At 39.6% G+C, this 15,491-nt stretch overlaps 2 protein-coding genes across 2 annotated transcripts in view; one reads left to right on the forward strand and one right to left on the reverse strand.

The window, feature by feature from the left end:
- Fam162a (family with sequence similarity 162 member A) overlaps positions 1–4,520 on the reverse strand; it is a 36,098-nt gene extending 31,578 nt beyond the window's left edge. The window contains exon 1 of the mRNA XM_023702223.1: positions 4,335–4,520. Coding sequence (XP_023557991.1) covers positions 4,335–4,368 — 34 coding nt within the window. The 5' untranslated portion in view covers positions 4,369–4,520. The remainder of the gene's footprint in view (positions 1–4,334) is intronic.
- A 713-nt stretch (positions 4,521–5,233) lies between these two features.
- Ccdc58 (coiled-coil domain containing 58) overlaps positions 5,234–15,491 on the forward strand; it is a 38,728-nt gene continuing 28,470 nt past the window's right edge. The window contains exon 1 of the mRNA XM_004642230.2: positions 5,234–5,294. Within this exon, the coding sequence (XP_004642287.1) occupies positions 5,244–5,294 (51 nt within the window). The 5' untranslated portion in view covers positions 5,234–5,243. The remainder of the gene's footprint in view (positions 5,295–15,491) is intronic.

The raw sequence follows: 15,491 nt of genomic DNA on the forward strand, positions 1-15,491 counted from the left end.
ATAAAAATAATGAATTAAGTTTAAAAAAAATCAAAATTCATTTCGTTCAAACTCTTCATAAGGCCACACCTTACTTCCTGTTAACCTTACTTCCTGTTACCTTCCAATCAAAATCCAAGGTAATTCTTCTTACTGCCCTGTCTCATTCTTCTCCAGACTCCTTTCTGCCCCTACATTAAGTTTCTATCAGTGCCACAGCTCATTTCAACGAACCCTTAAGCCAATAATCTTACCCTATTACAGGACTTTTCCCTTCCCTGAATTCTTTTTCTGCAGGGAAGGGGTGAACTCAGGACCTTGCACTTGTCAGACAGGCATTGTGCCTCTGAGCTATATCCCCGGCCCTCTCTGAATTCTTAAGACAGTAGTGTGCTGATTCTTGGGAGGGTTCCTTATTTATTTACAATGTTTGTCCACAACCTGCACCACTGCAGAATTCAAATATATCTCCCAATATAACATTACCAACTCTGAAAGTGTTAAGACACATATACAACATCAACAGGAAGCCGCTATAGGACACCACAGAAGCATTTAGAATCAACTCTATAATGTAGAACTTAATATATGCTGTGTAGTATAGGCTCTCTAGAAGTATTATACAGGTTGATTTATTTACTGTAATAAACTGGCCAGAGGAAGTGGCATAGTTCATTCTCTTCAGAGCTTTCACAGTGTACAGGGCACAAAATATGTGCTCAATAAAAACCTGTTGGTAAGACCCAGAGGAGTGAATAAGCAAAGCCAATGATGGCAATAATTGCAATGGGCATGTTCACATTTGGGATGGTGAGCAAGAACAAACAAAGAACAATGACAGGGCAAGATGTGGCACAATAAAATAAGAATGGGAGCCAACTTGTATCCCGACTTTGTACCTATATGACCCTAAGCAAATCATTTCTTGGGCCATAATTTACCTAATCTATACAAAATCAGGGGATTGGACTACATGGCTTTGAAGCTATGTTTTGACTTTAATGCTTTGGACCATGGGCTAAACCGACGAGGAGGCAGCCTATTGGTAGTAATAATAAATTAATCTAAAATCCAATAAATCAATGGAGTTTAGGGCAATGAAACTTTTCTGAAGGTGTAAAGAAGCATTCTGTTAAGGCCATTCCTTTTCTTTTTTTTGGTAGTACCAGGGATTGAACTCAGGATCTTGTGCTTGCCAGGCAAGCACTTATTCCACTGAGCCATCTCCCTGGCGCATTCCCTTCTTTTGAACTAATCATCATCCTACAGAAAGATACAATGTCATGAAAACTGTATCTACTTTATTGTACTTTCAAGAGAAAATGGGTGAGGAAACTGCTTGGCCACTGTGTCTTCCCTTTCATAGTAGCCCAACCTCATGCCACGGGGTGTACTTCTTTTCCTACTTTTACTTGGCCCAACTTCCTCTGCAGAGTCTGTCTCTTTTCCTATCTTTAATAAAACTCTGCTACCACTAAAAAAATCCGAACATATATACATTGCTTGTCCGCAGTGAAGTACACACTGGTAAGTACTAAAAATTTAGCAAAAAACAAAACAGACTTATCCTTCACTGCCACGAAACCACAGCAGTCATTTAATTCCTAATGAAAAGAATATGAACTGCTCTGAGTTTAAAGCTTTGGATCTTCTTTCTTAAAAAACATAAAATCATAATAATCTGCACATGATTTCAGGTTTTCACAGCATCTCATTTGTGGAGCTGCCCTGGACTGCAAATTAATAACCCTTACCAGTACCTATAACTATACTTACATACCAATAAAGAAATTCAAGCTCATAAAAGCCTATATTCTGTTTGCTAAGGGAGTTCAGCAAAGATTTCCAATGAAAATGATCTAAATGGGCCAGCGAGATAGGTCAGTTGAATAAACACTTGCCTGGCAAGCGCAAGGGCCTGAGTTCAATCCCCAGGTACACACACACACACACACACACACACGATTTAAAGGATCATTGCTAAAAAGATTAAGTCTTGGTGGCACATGCCTCTCAGCACTCAAAAGGCTGAGGCAGGAGAATCACCATAAGTTGAAGGCCAGCCTGGGCTACATAGTAACTTCATGGTTAGGCTGAAGTACATAGCAAGACCATGTCAAAAAGGAAAAAAAAAAAAAAAGGAAAAATATTTTTACCAAGAATTTCTTATTCCAAATAATATTCTAGATAAGTATTCCCAGATTATATTATTTAACCTATTATTCCTCTGATTAACAGTGTACATTAAATGGTCTTTCTTGAAAAGCTACTTGCACATGAATGCATGTTTCGATTTAAAAATCTGTACTTCATACCCACCACTCACATGAATAAGATCCACCTGGTCATGACATTAATTGCTGTACACATCTATTCCTAATAAGCAGCTTCAATAATGGCAACGAACAGATTCCAGAAATGGAGGGCACTGTTGCTCTCGTTGGCTCTCACATTTTCTAATGAAATGATCCTGGACAAATTATTTAGGCTCTGACCTGTGTCTTCATTTACAAAAAGGGAACAGTAATACTTATCTGAGAGGGCTGGCATGAAAATTGAATAACGTGTGAAAGCATTCAGATATAAAATAGGCAAGGGGAAAACAAATCACTTCACGTTGCTCACAAAATGTCATTCACAGAACATTTAGAGCTAGTCAAATAAGCTTTTTTTTTTCTTTTAAATTTTGAGACAGGTTTTCAAAAGTTGCCCAGGCTGGGCTCCAACGTGCATTCTCTTGCCTCCTCCTCCTCCCAGAGTGCTGGCATTATAGGCGTGTGCTACCATGCCCAGCTGCACGTAACATTCTTATTACATACAAAAATTAGTATATTAAATTTTTTTTATCTGGCACAACATGGTGGGCCAGCCAAGCTTGTAGTCCCAGCACTTAGGAGGCTGAGGCAAGAGGATTATTACCATGAGTTTAAGACCCACTTGGATTACATACTGAGACCCTGTCTCATTTTTTTTTTTTCTGTCTGAAGTAAAACAATAAATTGCCTAGTGAATTTTGTCTTGGTTAAGTGTCCAACAGTAAAGTTCGAAATTATCTAAAGTCTGCAGAAAGGCTTGGGAATTTCCATGATGCATAAGTGTAGTCTCAAGGTGAGCACAGTAAATACTTACAAAACAGTCTTAATTCCAAGCAGTCCAGTTTGCTTTCACGGATTGTTTTAACTTTTATACAGAACAATCATTATTTCATTATCTAAGTTATAAAGTTTATAATACTTAGAATGTATAAAATGATTTAGAGATGAACTACTTGACAAAATCAAATGAAGTCAATAATAGTATTGAGGTTTTTCTTGCTTTGGCAGAGAGGATGTTTGTGATTAAAAGAATACCCTTTAACTTGTGATATGTTCTGCAGTCCAGTCTCCACTGCAGCACAAGATAAATTCATGTAAAACATAGGTTTTCCCCCTCTTTTTGGCTATGTGAAAATATTCAAAGGTCACATTTTTTAATTGCTTCATTTACAATGTACACCTGCATTATGTCAGTAGCCACATTCAGGGATGTTCTTCCTTTAAAGCTTAAATTGAGGCTGGGAAGGTAGCTCAGTGGTTTAGTACTTGCCTAACATGCATAAGGCCCTGGGTTCAATGCCCAGTACTACAAAATAATTAAGAATTCTAAAAAAACTAAATTGAACAACTTTTTAAATAATTTGGTACTATGAAACAAATAAACAAAATCACCATATCTCTTCAAAGCTAAGCTCATAAAGGCAACAAAAGAGTAAACTGATTTCTCACTCCCTACCAGAAGGCTCTAATGGTTTCCCCAAGGCGGCATATTATCCAACTCCAAAATATCATACACTAATATCTGCTGCAAAAACAATCCAGCGATCCTGCAATTATGCCACACTTTTGTTCGAAGTACTTAATTAACTCCCTTCCCTCTTCAGACACGTACACAGTGGAAAAACCTCAGATCTAGGTTTTTTTTTTTGATAAGGGAGAGAAACTTCAGGTGAGGGGGGCAAAGAGAAGCGAAGAGGGTAACGGGTTGCGTAAATTGGGGTGGAGAGCGGAGTGAAGTTCTAGGGGCATCAGATGCACACAGGACAGAGCTCAGAGGAGGCAAGGGGCGAAGAGGTGAGGAGGGAGGCAGTCAGAGCCCTTACATTGGTATGCGCTAGGCGATGGAGAGCCAGGTGCGAGGGCCAGCCCTCGCAGCTGCTCGTCCGGTCCCAGTTCTCCCCCACCACCGCTACCGCGGCCCTGCAACCACTCGCGAGAGTGGGCGGCGGAACCAAGCAACTGCAGGGCCTGCAAGGCCGCAGGATTCCCCAGTCGCAGCGGCCCGGCCGCCCGCCCGCCCCCAAGCGCCCTGCGTCTCACCCGCCGCTAGGCGAAGGCTGCGGAGGCTCCCCATGGCCGCCTGCTCCGCGGACTGCACAGCACCTCTGGCGGCAGCGGCGGCGCTAGCGCGCTCAATGTCACCGAGCCGGGTAGGAAGGACGCGGCACGCGTGGGGGCGGAGCCTGCTGCGCCTGTGCGTGACGCTCGGGGCGTGCGGTACGTGCGCGACGAGCCCGGGCGCTGGGCGCGGGTCGGCGACCTGGCGCTCCCGTGGAGCGTTGTCAGTTTAGAGGAAAAGTGGATGAGGAGGATGGAGTTTTGTGAGCTGTGAGATTCGGTAGTACGTCGTCTAGATAAGCCAGTACTTCAAAATACCGTTCCTCTAAGTATTTTCAGCGAATTTATGCTTTACCAAGACAGTTGGACTCCGGGCCCCGTGGCCCTGGGCTTTAGTGGCTTTTGGAGCATCTGTCAGGTTAACTTGAGAAATTAACGTATTTTCCATTTTGTTTGCTATTCACTAATATTCTTAAGACATCATTTCCACCCCTAACCCACCCACACTACCAGAAATGGCCCTTGTTTGTTGACGCTTCCGACTGGTATCTTTCTTATGTAGTCTCGGGAAAATGAGAAGGACTAAAAAGTTAGGCTCATTTTCCCACAACCCGGTGTGACCACCTTTCAGTAAGAAGACAGAATTGGAATAAACGATCCTTCGAGTTTTGATCTTCTTTGGCTCGTGTATGTGGGCCAGTTCCAGGAGGACATGTTAAAGGGATTGGAGGGAAGAGCCGGACAGCGGAGTGACAAGGTCCACGTGGAAGAACCCCGAAGAAACCTTGCTCTCCGCCGTTTGACGCCGACTACTTTTTTGGTCAGGCGGCAACGCGGACACCTATGCTCCGCGGTGATTGGCCTGCAGCGGGGCCCTCGCGTTTGTCCAATATGGCGGCGCCCAGTGGCGGTGTGAACTGTGAGGAGTTCGCCGAGTTCCAGGTGATGGGGTTTTCCTCGTGTGGCAGACGTGCCCTCCTTTTGTCCCTAGACACTGTTGGAGTTCTGGCCTTGGAGAGAGAGTGGGCCTAGTATAGAAAAGGCTGGCAACTCAGGGCTCGTTTTTCCTGAGCCATTGGAGGTCACGGGGGGCGAGTCTGGCCTTGGGAAGCGAGGCTGCTCGGTGCGGGGGTCATAGTTCTTTCTGTGCTGCCCAGGCGGTGGCTGGGAAAATGGGTCATTCCGCAGTGGTGAATCCGAACTGTGGCTCTGTGGTCAAGGATTGTAGCTGTCTTATAGCAATTGCCTCAGCTCGATTCTCAGCCCTTGCTATTTCTTTTCTTTTTAAAATTCAGTTTTGGGGGAAGGGAGGAAAGAGAGATCTTGATTACTCAATAAAACAAAACACTTGTACAGTTTCCTGTTTTGGTGAGAGGAGGTTTGAAAGCTTAAAGTCTTAATTCTAACCCTTGTTCTGGTGCTGTTGTCTTCCTAACCCTTAGCGAAGGTGAAATATTTAAGACAATGGCTATGTCTTTTATTTTCAAGCATTAAAAGTCTCACGAATTCAAGAACCGGATTTTTTTTTTTTTTTTAAGTCGCTAAGAAAGTATTTGTTATTATGCAGGCATGAGAGCCCTGCCATCTGGTTACAGAGTTGAATTGAAAAGTCATGCCTTTTAAAATGGTGTTTTTGGCCAAGTAGATTAAAAAATCATTTCGCATGTCTTTGACCTAAGCTTTGTTATCTCAGTGGTTTGTAGGTAGTGGTATTCTTTACAGTCTCAATTGACTGACTGACTTGACAAACAACATTTGGCTGAGGAATTCATATGGGGTCTTCCCACCATTATTTGCCCTAGATGTGCTCAATGGCAGCTGTACTCAGATGTGATCATTATATTCAGTAAATACAAACGCTTGTAAAAACATGTTTAACAAATAGAAAAAAATCTGCAGAATTACAACGTTTATTAAAGTTAACCAGCCCATCTGTGGTCTTGGTCTTGTCACATAGGTATGGTGACGTTACTTGAGGTAATTAGCTCATATAATTAATGGTAGTCGTAAGATCTGTAGGGAAGACCAGTAATTAGGGAATTGGACTCCTACTATGGGCTCTCCTGCTTCTGTTATTAACAGCTTTGTGATCTTGAGCTAATCACTTAAACTCCTTTGGAAATTAACTTGAATCACTAAAATTGTGTTAAGTGACATTTAAAATCGCTTCCTTTTTACCATTATTTAACCAAAAAGAGCAAATTTCATAGGATCTCTTTGATCCGATAAAACATTCAAAGATCATAAGTGAATCATATTAGTGAGACCTGGAGGAAGTTTGGCTAGTACTTTCCCAGATGTGTGATTTATAATGGAGAATATCCCAAATAAAAGTCAGAATATCTGGTTTTCTAAAGCTGACCTTGGAACATTTCTTTTGGTTTTTGAATTAGGGTCTCACTATATTGTTTCAGGCAGGCCTTGAAATCACTGTGTAGCTCAGGCTGGCTTCAAACTTAGCATTCCTGCTACTTGAGCATTCTTGTAAATGGATATTAATATTATTTGCCCCTACTGCCTCAGAGACATGAGAACATAAGTGAGGGTGCTATAATTTTAGCACTTGGGAGGCTGAGACAGGAAGATCGCTGTGAGTTCAAGGCGAGCGTGAACTACATAGGGAGACTCAAAAAAACAAAAAGTAAAATTTTAGTTTAAATTTAGATGAATTTGATAAAATTACATGATTGGTATTGATCAAAATTTATATTTTTGAAAGTTACTTAGTTGTTGGGTTTTGTATATAAGCATCATGAATGTGAAAAACTACTGAATACTATGGATGAGAAAGAAATTTTTTTTGTCTTAAAAATTAAGTGGAGTTTAATCAGAATTATGAAAATGTTCAAAAAACTAGAGAAGTTGAAAGAAATGTGCTGTATATATCTATGCCATCTAGATTTCTACAGTGAATAATTTGCTATATTTGTTCTTACCATATCCATTTATCCATCTATGCGTCTACCTTTTTTTGGTGCATTTTAAAGTAAATTGCAAATACTGATATGCTTTACTTCTAAATATGTCAGCATTCATATCATTAACTAGAGATTAGTATCTGTTTACTATTTGGGAGAGGTAAAGTTTTATATACAGTGAAATGCACAAATCTTTAAAGAGTACTACAGGTCAGAGTTGGACAGTTACATACACCTGTAATACCAGCATCCATCAACAGAGACTGATGTTATCATCTCCAAAAGTTTCCTCATGCCTCTTAGTCCCTACTTTTGTCCTCCTCTCTTTCTTCACAATCATTCTGATTTTTTTCTCAGTTGTATATTAAAATTTAAGAAGTTTTAGTGTTCTAAGCTTTTGCAACTTTTTCCAACTTACTAGATAGCACTGCTAGAAAGCACCTTTCCAAAATGAAATAAAATACCAAAAAAAAAGTGTTTCATATTGAGTGCCTAGAGTCCATCTGGTTGTAGATGGCTGTCTTTTCATTGCCTTGTCAGGTAATTGCTTCTCTGCTGTACAGAGGAGAGGATTTTCTCTTACAAGGACACCAGTTCTATCGGATTAGAGTCCCATCCTTGTGACTTCTGTTACATTGTTTGTAGTACTGGAGATTGAGCCCAATGCCTTTGCACTGAGCTACATCTGTATAGTCCCTTGTTATTTTGATAAAATAGTCTTGCTAAATTGCCTTAGGTGGTCTTGAATTTGTGATTCTCCTGCCTTAACCTCCCAGAGTGTAGGGCTTTTAAGCATGTAGCATCACATCCAACTTTTCTTTTGAGAGGTGGGGTCTTACGTTCTTCAAGTGCCCTGGGTGTGTTGCTAGGTGCAGTTTCCCAGACTGTTCCTGAACTCCAGTCCTCTTGCCTCATCATCCCTAGTAGCTGGGACTATAGCTATGTGCCACCATATCCAGATGTGCCCTCCATTTGATCTTCCTTATCTCCCTAAAGGCCCTTTCTCCAAGGGATTAATGATTGTACCTGAACTTTGGGGGACATATACCTACCAGCTACCAAGCACTTGGAGAGATCTTAGGGAACAAGGTATAGAACATGGATCTTAATCTGTGTAAGATATAAAACATGTAGAAGATATTGAAAATATCAGTGAAATGCTCAATAGCTTAGAGAAATAAATCAAGAGATGGTCATTAGGTTGGAGCTTTGGTAAATAGAAGTAATAGTATACTAAGAAAAAAACTTCATGTACAGTTGTGCATCTCTTTACAACAGATATATTTTAAGAAATATGTTATTAGGTAATTTCATCATTGTGTAAATACAGTCTATGCTTACACAAGTGTAGATAATACAAGTTAGCCACTCTTCCCTTCTTTTTTTTTTGGTTTGCTCAGAATACCTTCAGGGCAGGTTTGGCTGGCTTGAGTTCCAGGAATTGAACCACAGCAACCTGAGCCTGACTGCTTTGTTGAAGCAGCCAAAACTGTTTTTTTTTGCAGAACCAGGAATTGAACTCAGGCCCTTGCACTTGCCAGGCAAGCACTTATTCTATTGAGCCATCTCCCTGGCCCTTCTACCTTCTTAATGCAGTCAAGAGGTACAGTAAACAAGCTTTATGAGGCTGCTGTAAGTAGAATATATTTGAAACTAACAAAACAGTACATAAACCAATAACTTGATTATTTGTCACTGTCAAATATTACATATTATACATAATTACAAGATTTGCAGCACAATAGGTATACCAGCATCCCACCACGTGTGAGTAATGCATTATGATGCTACAGTGACTACAATATTAGGTTGTAGGAATTTTTCAGGTCCATTATAATTTTATAGGGCCTCCATCTTTTTTTTTTTTTTAATGTTAGGGAAGGATCTACAGGATGTTCAGGGTCTCACTACTAGATCAGACTCCTAGTGATTCTCCTGTTTACAGCCTCCCAAATGCTGGGATTACAGGCATGCACCACCATGCCCAGTCTCAATTGCCAATCTCAGCATGTCCCAGGGGCAGGCCTGAAAGCCTGGAGATTGAACTGTGGCCCCTGCTTGCAGATGCTTTAATCCAGTGAGCTATTTGGCTGGCCCTGCCATCATTTTTATAATCCATTTTCTTTTGTTTTGTGACAGGGTCTAGCTATGGAGATTAGGCTGGCCTTAAACTCACTATATGGTCCATGCCAGCCTCAAACTCTCAGGATTCCTCTTGCCTCATCCTCCCAAGTGCTGTGATTACAAGGTTTGGTCACCACACCTGGCTTTGTGATCCACTTTTGACAAAAATGTTATGTGACATGTGCTTGTACTGGAGGGAAATAGCAAATCAGTATTACTGGGATATTGAATTTGCACAGGGCACATTGGGCTTACACAAAGATTGAAATCACATTGTGGAAGGTGTGAGATTAGGGAGGCTCTCTTTTTTGAGTCTTTTTTTCTTTTTGGATACAGAGGCACAATGCAGTTCAGACCTTGAACTCTCCCCAAGTGGCTTTGAACTCTCAGCAGTCCTCATGTTTCAGTGTACTAAGTCCTGGGATTATAGATGTGCACTACCATGTCCATCTAACAAGTCTTTTTAAAATTGTTTTATGGAAAAAAGGTAAAACAAAATTTTATAACAAAATAATAGAATAGCAGTACTTAATATAATACATATTGTAACCTTTAAAATAGTTTACTATTTACTTATGAAAGTCTCAAGTTTATCTTTTAGGGCTGAGTAGTACTCCATTATATACAAAGACCACATCTTTTTTATCTGTTCCTTGATTGATAGGCCTTTGAATTGTTTCCAAGATTTAAGTGTTACAAATTGTGCTGCTATAAACGTGTTTGCACCTATATCATTGTGGTATGATGTTTTCAATTCTTCCAGAAAAATACTTAGAAGCAGAAGAGCTGGGTTTAATGCTCTAACTTTTGAGGAATCTCCACACTGATTTCCACAGTGATTGTAGCAGTCTGCACTCCCACCAACAGTGGAAAAGGATTTCCTTTTCTCCACAAGCCTCCAGCATGTTATTGGCTTCTTTCTTTCTAATTAATTTTATTGAGAAATAGCAACAAGACAGTTTCAAAACAGGTTAGTAGGACAGTTACAATAATTAATACATTGCATATTGTTGTCTTCATAGTAGTTATTTGTAGTACAAGATGCAGACATGAGATCTTGTCTATCACTATTAGTACAAATCTTCTCTGATTTCTTGATGATTGTCATTTTTTCTAAGGTGAGATAGAATCTCAGTGTTGTTCTAATTTGCATCTGTTGAATTACCAGTGATGTTGAACATTTTTTCATAAATTTATTTGACATTTGTATTTCTTCATCTGAAGAAGTATGTATTCCTTTCAGATGTCCAGTTTTGGATTGTGTCTTTGAATTTGGGGGAATCTGATTTTTTTTTTTTTATGTTCTTGATAGAAGTCCCTTGTCTGAAGGACAATTGGTTAAAAATTTTTCCCTCTCTGTGGGTTGTCTTTTCACTTTGTTGGTGATTTCTTTAGCTGTGCAAAAGCCTTTGAATAAGATCCCAGTTGTTGATTGTTTGAAGTAATGAACTCTCTACCTATACCTGTATCTTCAAGATTTCTACCTACTTTATCTTCCAGTGATTTTAGTATTCTGTTTTAATATTGAGATCTTTGATCCATTTTGATTTTAGTGCATGGTGATAGACCTGGGTCTGGTTTTAGCCTTTGGCATGTAGAGAGCCAGTTTTTCCAGCACCATTTATTAAAGAGGCTATCTTCCAGTGAACATGTTTGGCCCCTTTAAAAATAAGGTAACAGTGTGTTTATAGTTGTGTCTGCATCTTTTAATCTGTTACACTGGTCCTGTCTTTTTTTCTTCCCCCAGTACCACGCTAATTATCACAGTAGCTTTGCAGTGTAATTTCAAGTTAGGGATTGTGATGCTTCCTGCCTTGCCTCTGTTGCCCAGGATTGACTTTGCTATCACTCTTTTCTGTTTCCAGATGAATTTTTAGGAATTTTTTTCTCTAGTTCTGTGCTAATGGTATTTTCATTGGGATTGCATTAAGTCTGTGTAACAATTTTGAGAGTATGGCCATTTTCTTCTTTTTTAAAACTTTATTTATTTATTGGCATTTTCACTATTTTGGTTTTCCTATCCTTGAGCAAGGGTTATCTTTCCATTTTCTGATATTTTCTTTAATCTCAAAGGAGGTTTTTTTTGGTGTGTGTGTTTGTATGTGTGTGCAGGGTCTAACTATGCAGCTTGGACTCTAGTCATCCTCCTGTTTTCAGCCTCCCTAGTGCTGGGATTACAGACATGCACCACCATGCCCAGACTCAAGGAGTTATTTTTAAGCAAAGGGTTAAGATGATCAAAGAAGCTCTTTAGGAGTATTCATTGCTCACTGCCACTGGCTTTGTTAAGGACATGTCATATTTGCACCTAGCTTTAGAACATGTCACTCTAACTTAAGTTACTTTTTCTAATTTATCCTTCCTTCAGCCTAGTCTCCGTAATACAGTGGTTTTGTACTATTATCTTCAGAACTTTAGGATCTAAGCCATCAGTCTGATTTTTAGATTCAGGTAACTAGTTCCAGAGTACTAAAGAGGACACTTAAGTTCTTCTAAAATCCAATCCCAAAGTCCCTCTCCCTAGACATATTTCTTACCACTACCCTTATTCTTATATGCTTCTTCCGCATCCCCTTCCACATTGCTCATGCATTGGAAACGTTCTGTCCATCCATGTGGGCCTACTTGACTTTTCCTGAATACATCAGACTTGTCATTTCTGTGCTTCTTTTTGCTTGTTGATATTCTCAAATTCTTTCTTTCTGACTCTGCCACCTACTTCATTTATTATCTGGATAGAATCGACTAAGTATTCCCTCCCAGAATGTTTGAGTCTTTTATTTCATTTAGGAATATGTATGCATAATTGATTTGATATCATGTGGTAATTAAATATAAACTAAATAGATTATTTTCTAACATCCACAGTGGTTTATTTTGTAACATACCCAGTCATGATTTGCTGTTCCTGAATGTGCTGGCTGTCAGAAGATTCTGGCAGTTGCAAGTGTGGATTTCCGGTTGAAGGGAAGCATGCTGTAAACATTGCTGTGAAAATAGGGTTGGAGGAGCCAGACAGGAGCCGTGTTAGAAAAAGATACTGCAAGTGGGATTTACTTCTGGGTGCCTTTAAAAGACAGAGGGGGAAGAAAGGAATGTTAAAGGAATGCAATCATTCTTTGTATTTTAATCCAGTAATACCACTTTCTCCTATGTTCTCAAAAATTAGCCCCAAATAATAAAAGGAATTTATCTGAGAATCCCAAGAATAGACTGTCATATAATTATAGGGACAGTGGGACATTTAGTCCTCTTCCATACTAAATATCGGTGGTACTCCTTTATTGCATAAATTGCCTCCCCCCACCTCTCCCTGGTACTGGGGATCAAACTTTGAAAAAAGGAGTTGAGGGTGTTACAAAGTCTGAAGAGTTAGCTTTGCTGTGGCTTGACATTTAGAAGCTCATTAGGGTTGCATGTCCTGCCCTGAACCACTGTAGTAGCTTTGATCTGTGTGTATTTCTCTGTATTACCATACCTCTACAGGCATCTATTGAATAGGAATGTCTTCTGTATATTTTCTTGGTGAGTTTGTGAGAAAGAGAAGATGAATGCTAATAGGACTAAGAATTAGATAGGTAGTAATTCTTTATGTATGAGTGATGTACATGATTGAACCACAGTACTCTTGTGTCTGAATTCATCTTCATTTGCTCTTAGTCTGCAAGGGTTGCCCAACCTTTCACCTGGACCCTCTTTGAGTTGCCTTCAGATCTGTGGCACATTTTCCTTTATAAGCCTTGGAGCCTGGTGAGGAGGGTATAGTTCTTTTCCTTCCACCTTTCCCATTTTGAAGGGAATCCCTTCTTGCATCTCACTTTCTACATTTTCCCTTCTCCTATCCTTTGTTGTATCTTTCTGTAAAAGTTAAGAATACCTCATAATTCTCAGCAGTCCTGAGCAAATCTCTTAATAGTTTAGAGATTGTTACCTGTATTTTTCACCATGAAGCACTGTCCACTTTTCCTTCTTTATACAAGGTTTACAGGGCTCACTATGTAGATGTGCCTCGTCGTGATTCTATTTTCAGCCTCCCAAGAGCTGGGATTACAGGCATGCGTCACCACGCCCAGTCTGGCCACCTTTCTGTGATGGTGGAAATGTTCAAGATTTTTGCCATCTGTACATTGGGAGCCACTAGTAACGTATGGCTCATTAGCACTTTACTTATTGTTTCTTTGTTTTTGAGACAGGCTATGAGAGGCTGGCCTTGCACTCACAGCCCAGGCTGGCCTCAGCTAACTCAGCAATCCTCTTGCTTCAGCCTCCTGAGTGCTGGGATTATATTCATGTACCACCGTGCCTGGCTTTAGCATTTTAAATCCTAGTGTACCTGAGGAATTAAGTTTTAAATAGTGTTGAATTTTAATTCAATGTCATGGGTCATGTGTTGGTGATTTACTTATATGCATACAAAAATTGATTATGATTGATAATCCACATTTGCAGGTACCATTGTTTTTGTTGTAATTATTTTTGTTTGTTTTTAGACAGGGTCTTACTATGTAGTTCAGGCTAGCCTTGAACTCTCAGTTAGCCAGCCAGTCTGGTCCCAAGCTCATGGCCATCCTTTTGCCTCAGCCTCCTGAGTGCTGGGATTACAACTATGTGCCAACATGCCCAGAAAGTAGCTTCCATTAGTAAAACTGCAAAATTGATTTATTACATAGTTAATGCACATAAATTCCCATTGCTGGCAAAGGCTTAGTGGTAGATTCAAATTGTTTTATTGGAGGGAAATTTGGCTAAAGTGATTACAGTATAGCCGTGTTCAAACTCCAAAATGGTAAAAGTTCAGAGTCTAGGAAATGTTAAGCTACTGTGCTCTTTTACCTCAATTGCTGTCCGTGCCCTGGCTGTTTTTTTTTCACATCTGGGCCTTTTCCTGTCTAATGCATTTTCCACACTTTCGCTTTAACCTAAGCAATCATTTCGGGACAGAGTAGATTGTGTTAGTCTTTGTACTTAGCATTTCAATTCTCCTTGACTCTCAGGAAATACTAAAATCCTATATTATAACCTATGAGAGTAGGCCTGATCTTGCACCATGTTTTCTCTTACTTTTTGTGAATGTTACATTAACTTCTCAGTCCATTGAACATTTTAGTTAAATGTCTCTCTTTAAAATCAATCCATGTGATTCTTGACTTTTTAATAGCATTCAATGTAATTATTCCCTTGTTGAACCTTCCTTTTAACTTCTGGTTTGTCACAAATTTTTCCTGTGCTTTTAGGTGTCAAAGTTCTTTCTAGATCTTGGCCCTCTTTGTTCCCTACTCTCAGTGATCTCTTCTATTTAAAGTCTCATGGCTTTAAATAGCATCAATTTATTTGTGTAATTCTAGCCTGATTGGTGTTACACTGGTGTGTTTAACTTTGTGCTCTACTTTTCTACTCAGCAACTCAAACTTAAATCCCAAACAAAGCTTTTAAATACACATGTATCATATATGTGTATATGTATTTTTTCTTTGACATTTCAAAATATGCTGTAATAGGTGGTGCCATGTAACCTGCCTCCAGCTCCAATAATCAATTAATGTGCATTCATATTTCATCCACCACTTGTCCCAGTCTAGCTAGATTATTTTGAGGAATATTCCAGATACATATTTTTCTGTAAATATCTTAATCTTAAGATTATAATTTTTTTTTTTTTACCATAACACTACTATCACAAGCAATTAACACTAAGCCTTAATATCATTGAATATCCTGAGTCAGAGTTGAACTCTATCTTCCCACTACATCCAAATCTTTTCCTTCCTCAGTCTCTCTTCACTCAGGTCAGTACCATATATGGAACTGCTCAGGCCTGAAATCTAAAAGCATTCTGTTTCTTTTCTCACCTCCTTATCCAGCAAGTTCTATCAGTTCTGTCTTCAGAGTATATTCAGACTCCACTTTTCCTTAATGTTACAGATAACAAGATAACATTTGATCGAACATCTTATCTCTTTTCTTTTCTTTTCTTTTCTTTGTATTTTAGGCAAGGGTCTACAGGATGTTCAGGGTCTCCATGATCCGCCTGTTTGCAGCCTCCCTAGAGCTGGGATTATAGGCATGGCCACCATGCCCAGTCTCAGTCTCATCTCAG

This window comes from Octodon degus, unplaced genomic scaffold (assembly GCF_000260255.1).
Source record: "Octodon degus isolate 3935 unplaced genomic scaffold, OctDeg1.0 scaffold00147, whole genome shotgun sequence".
In the NCBI taxonomy this organism is placed as follows: Eukaryota; Metazoa; Chordata; class Mammalia; order Rodentia; family Octodontidae; genus Octodon; species Octodon degus.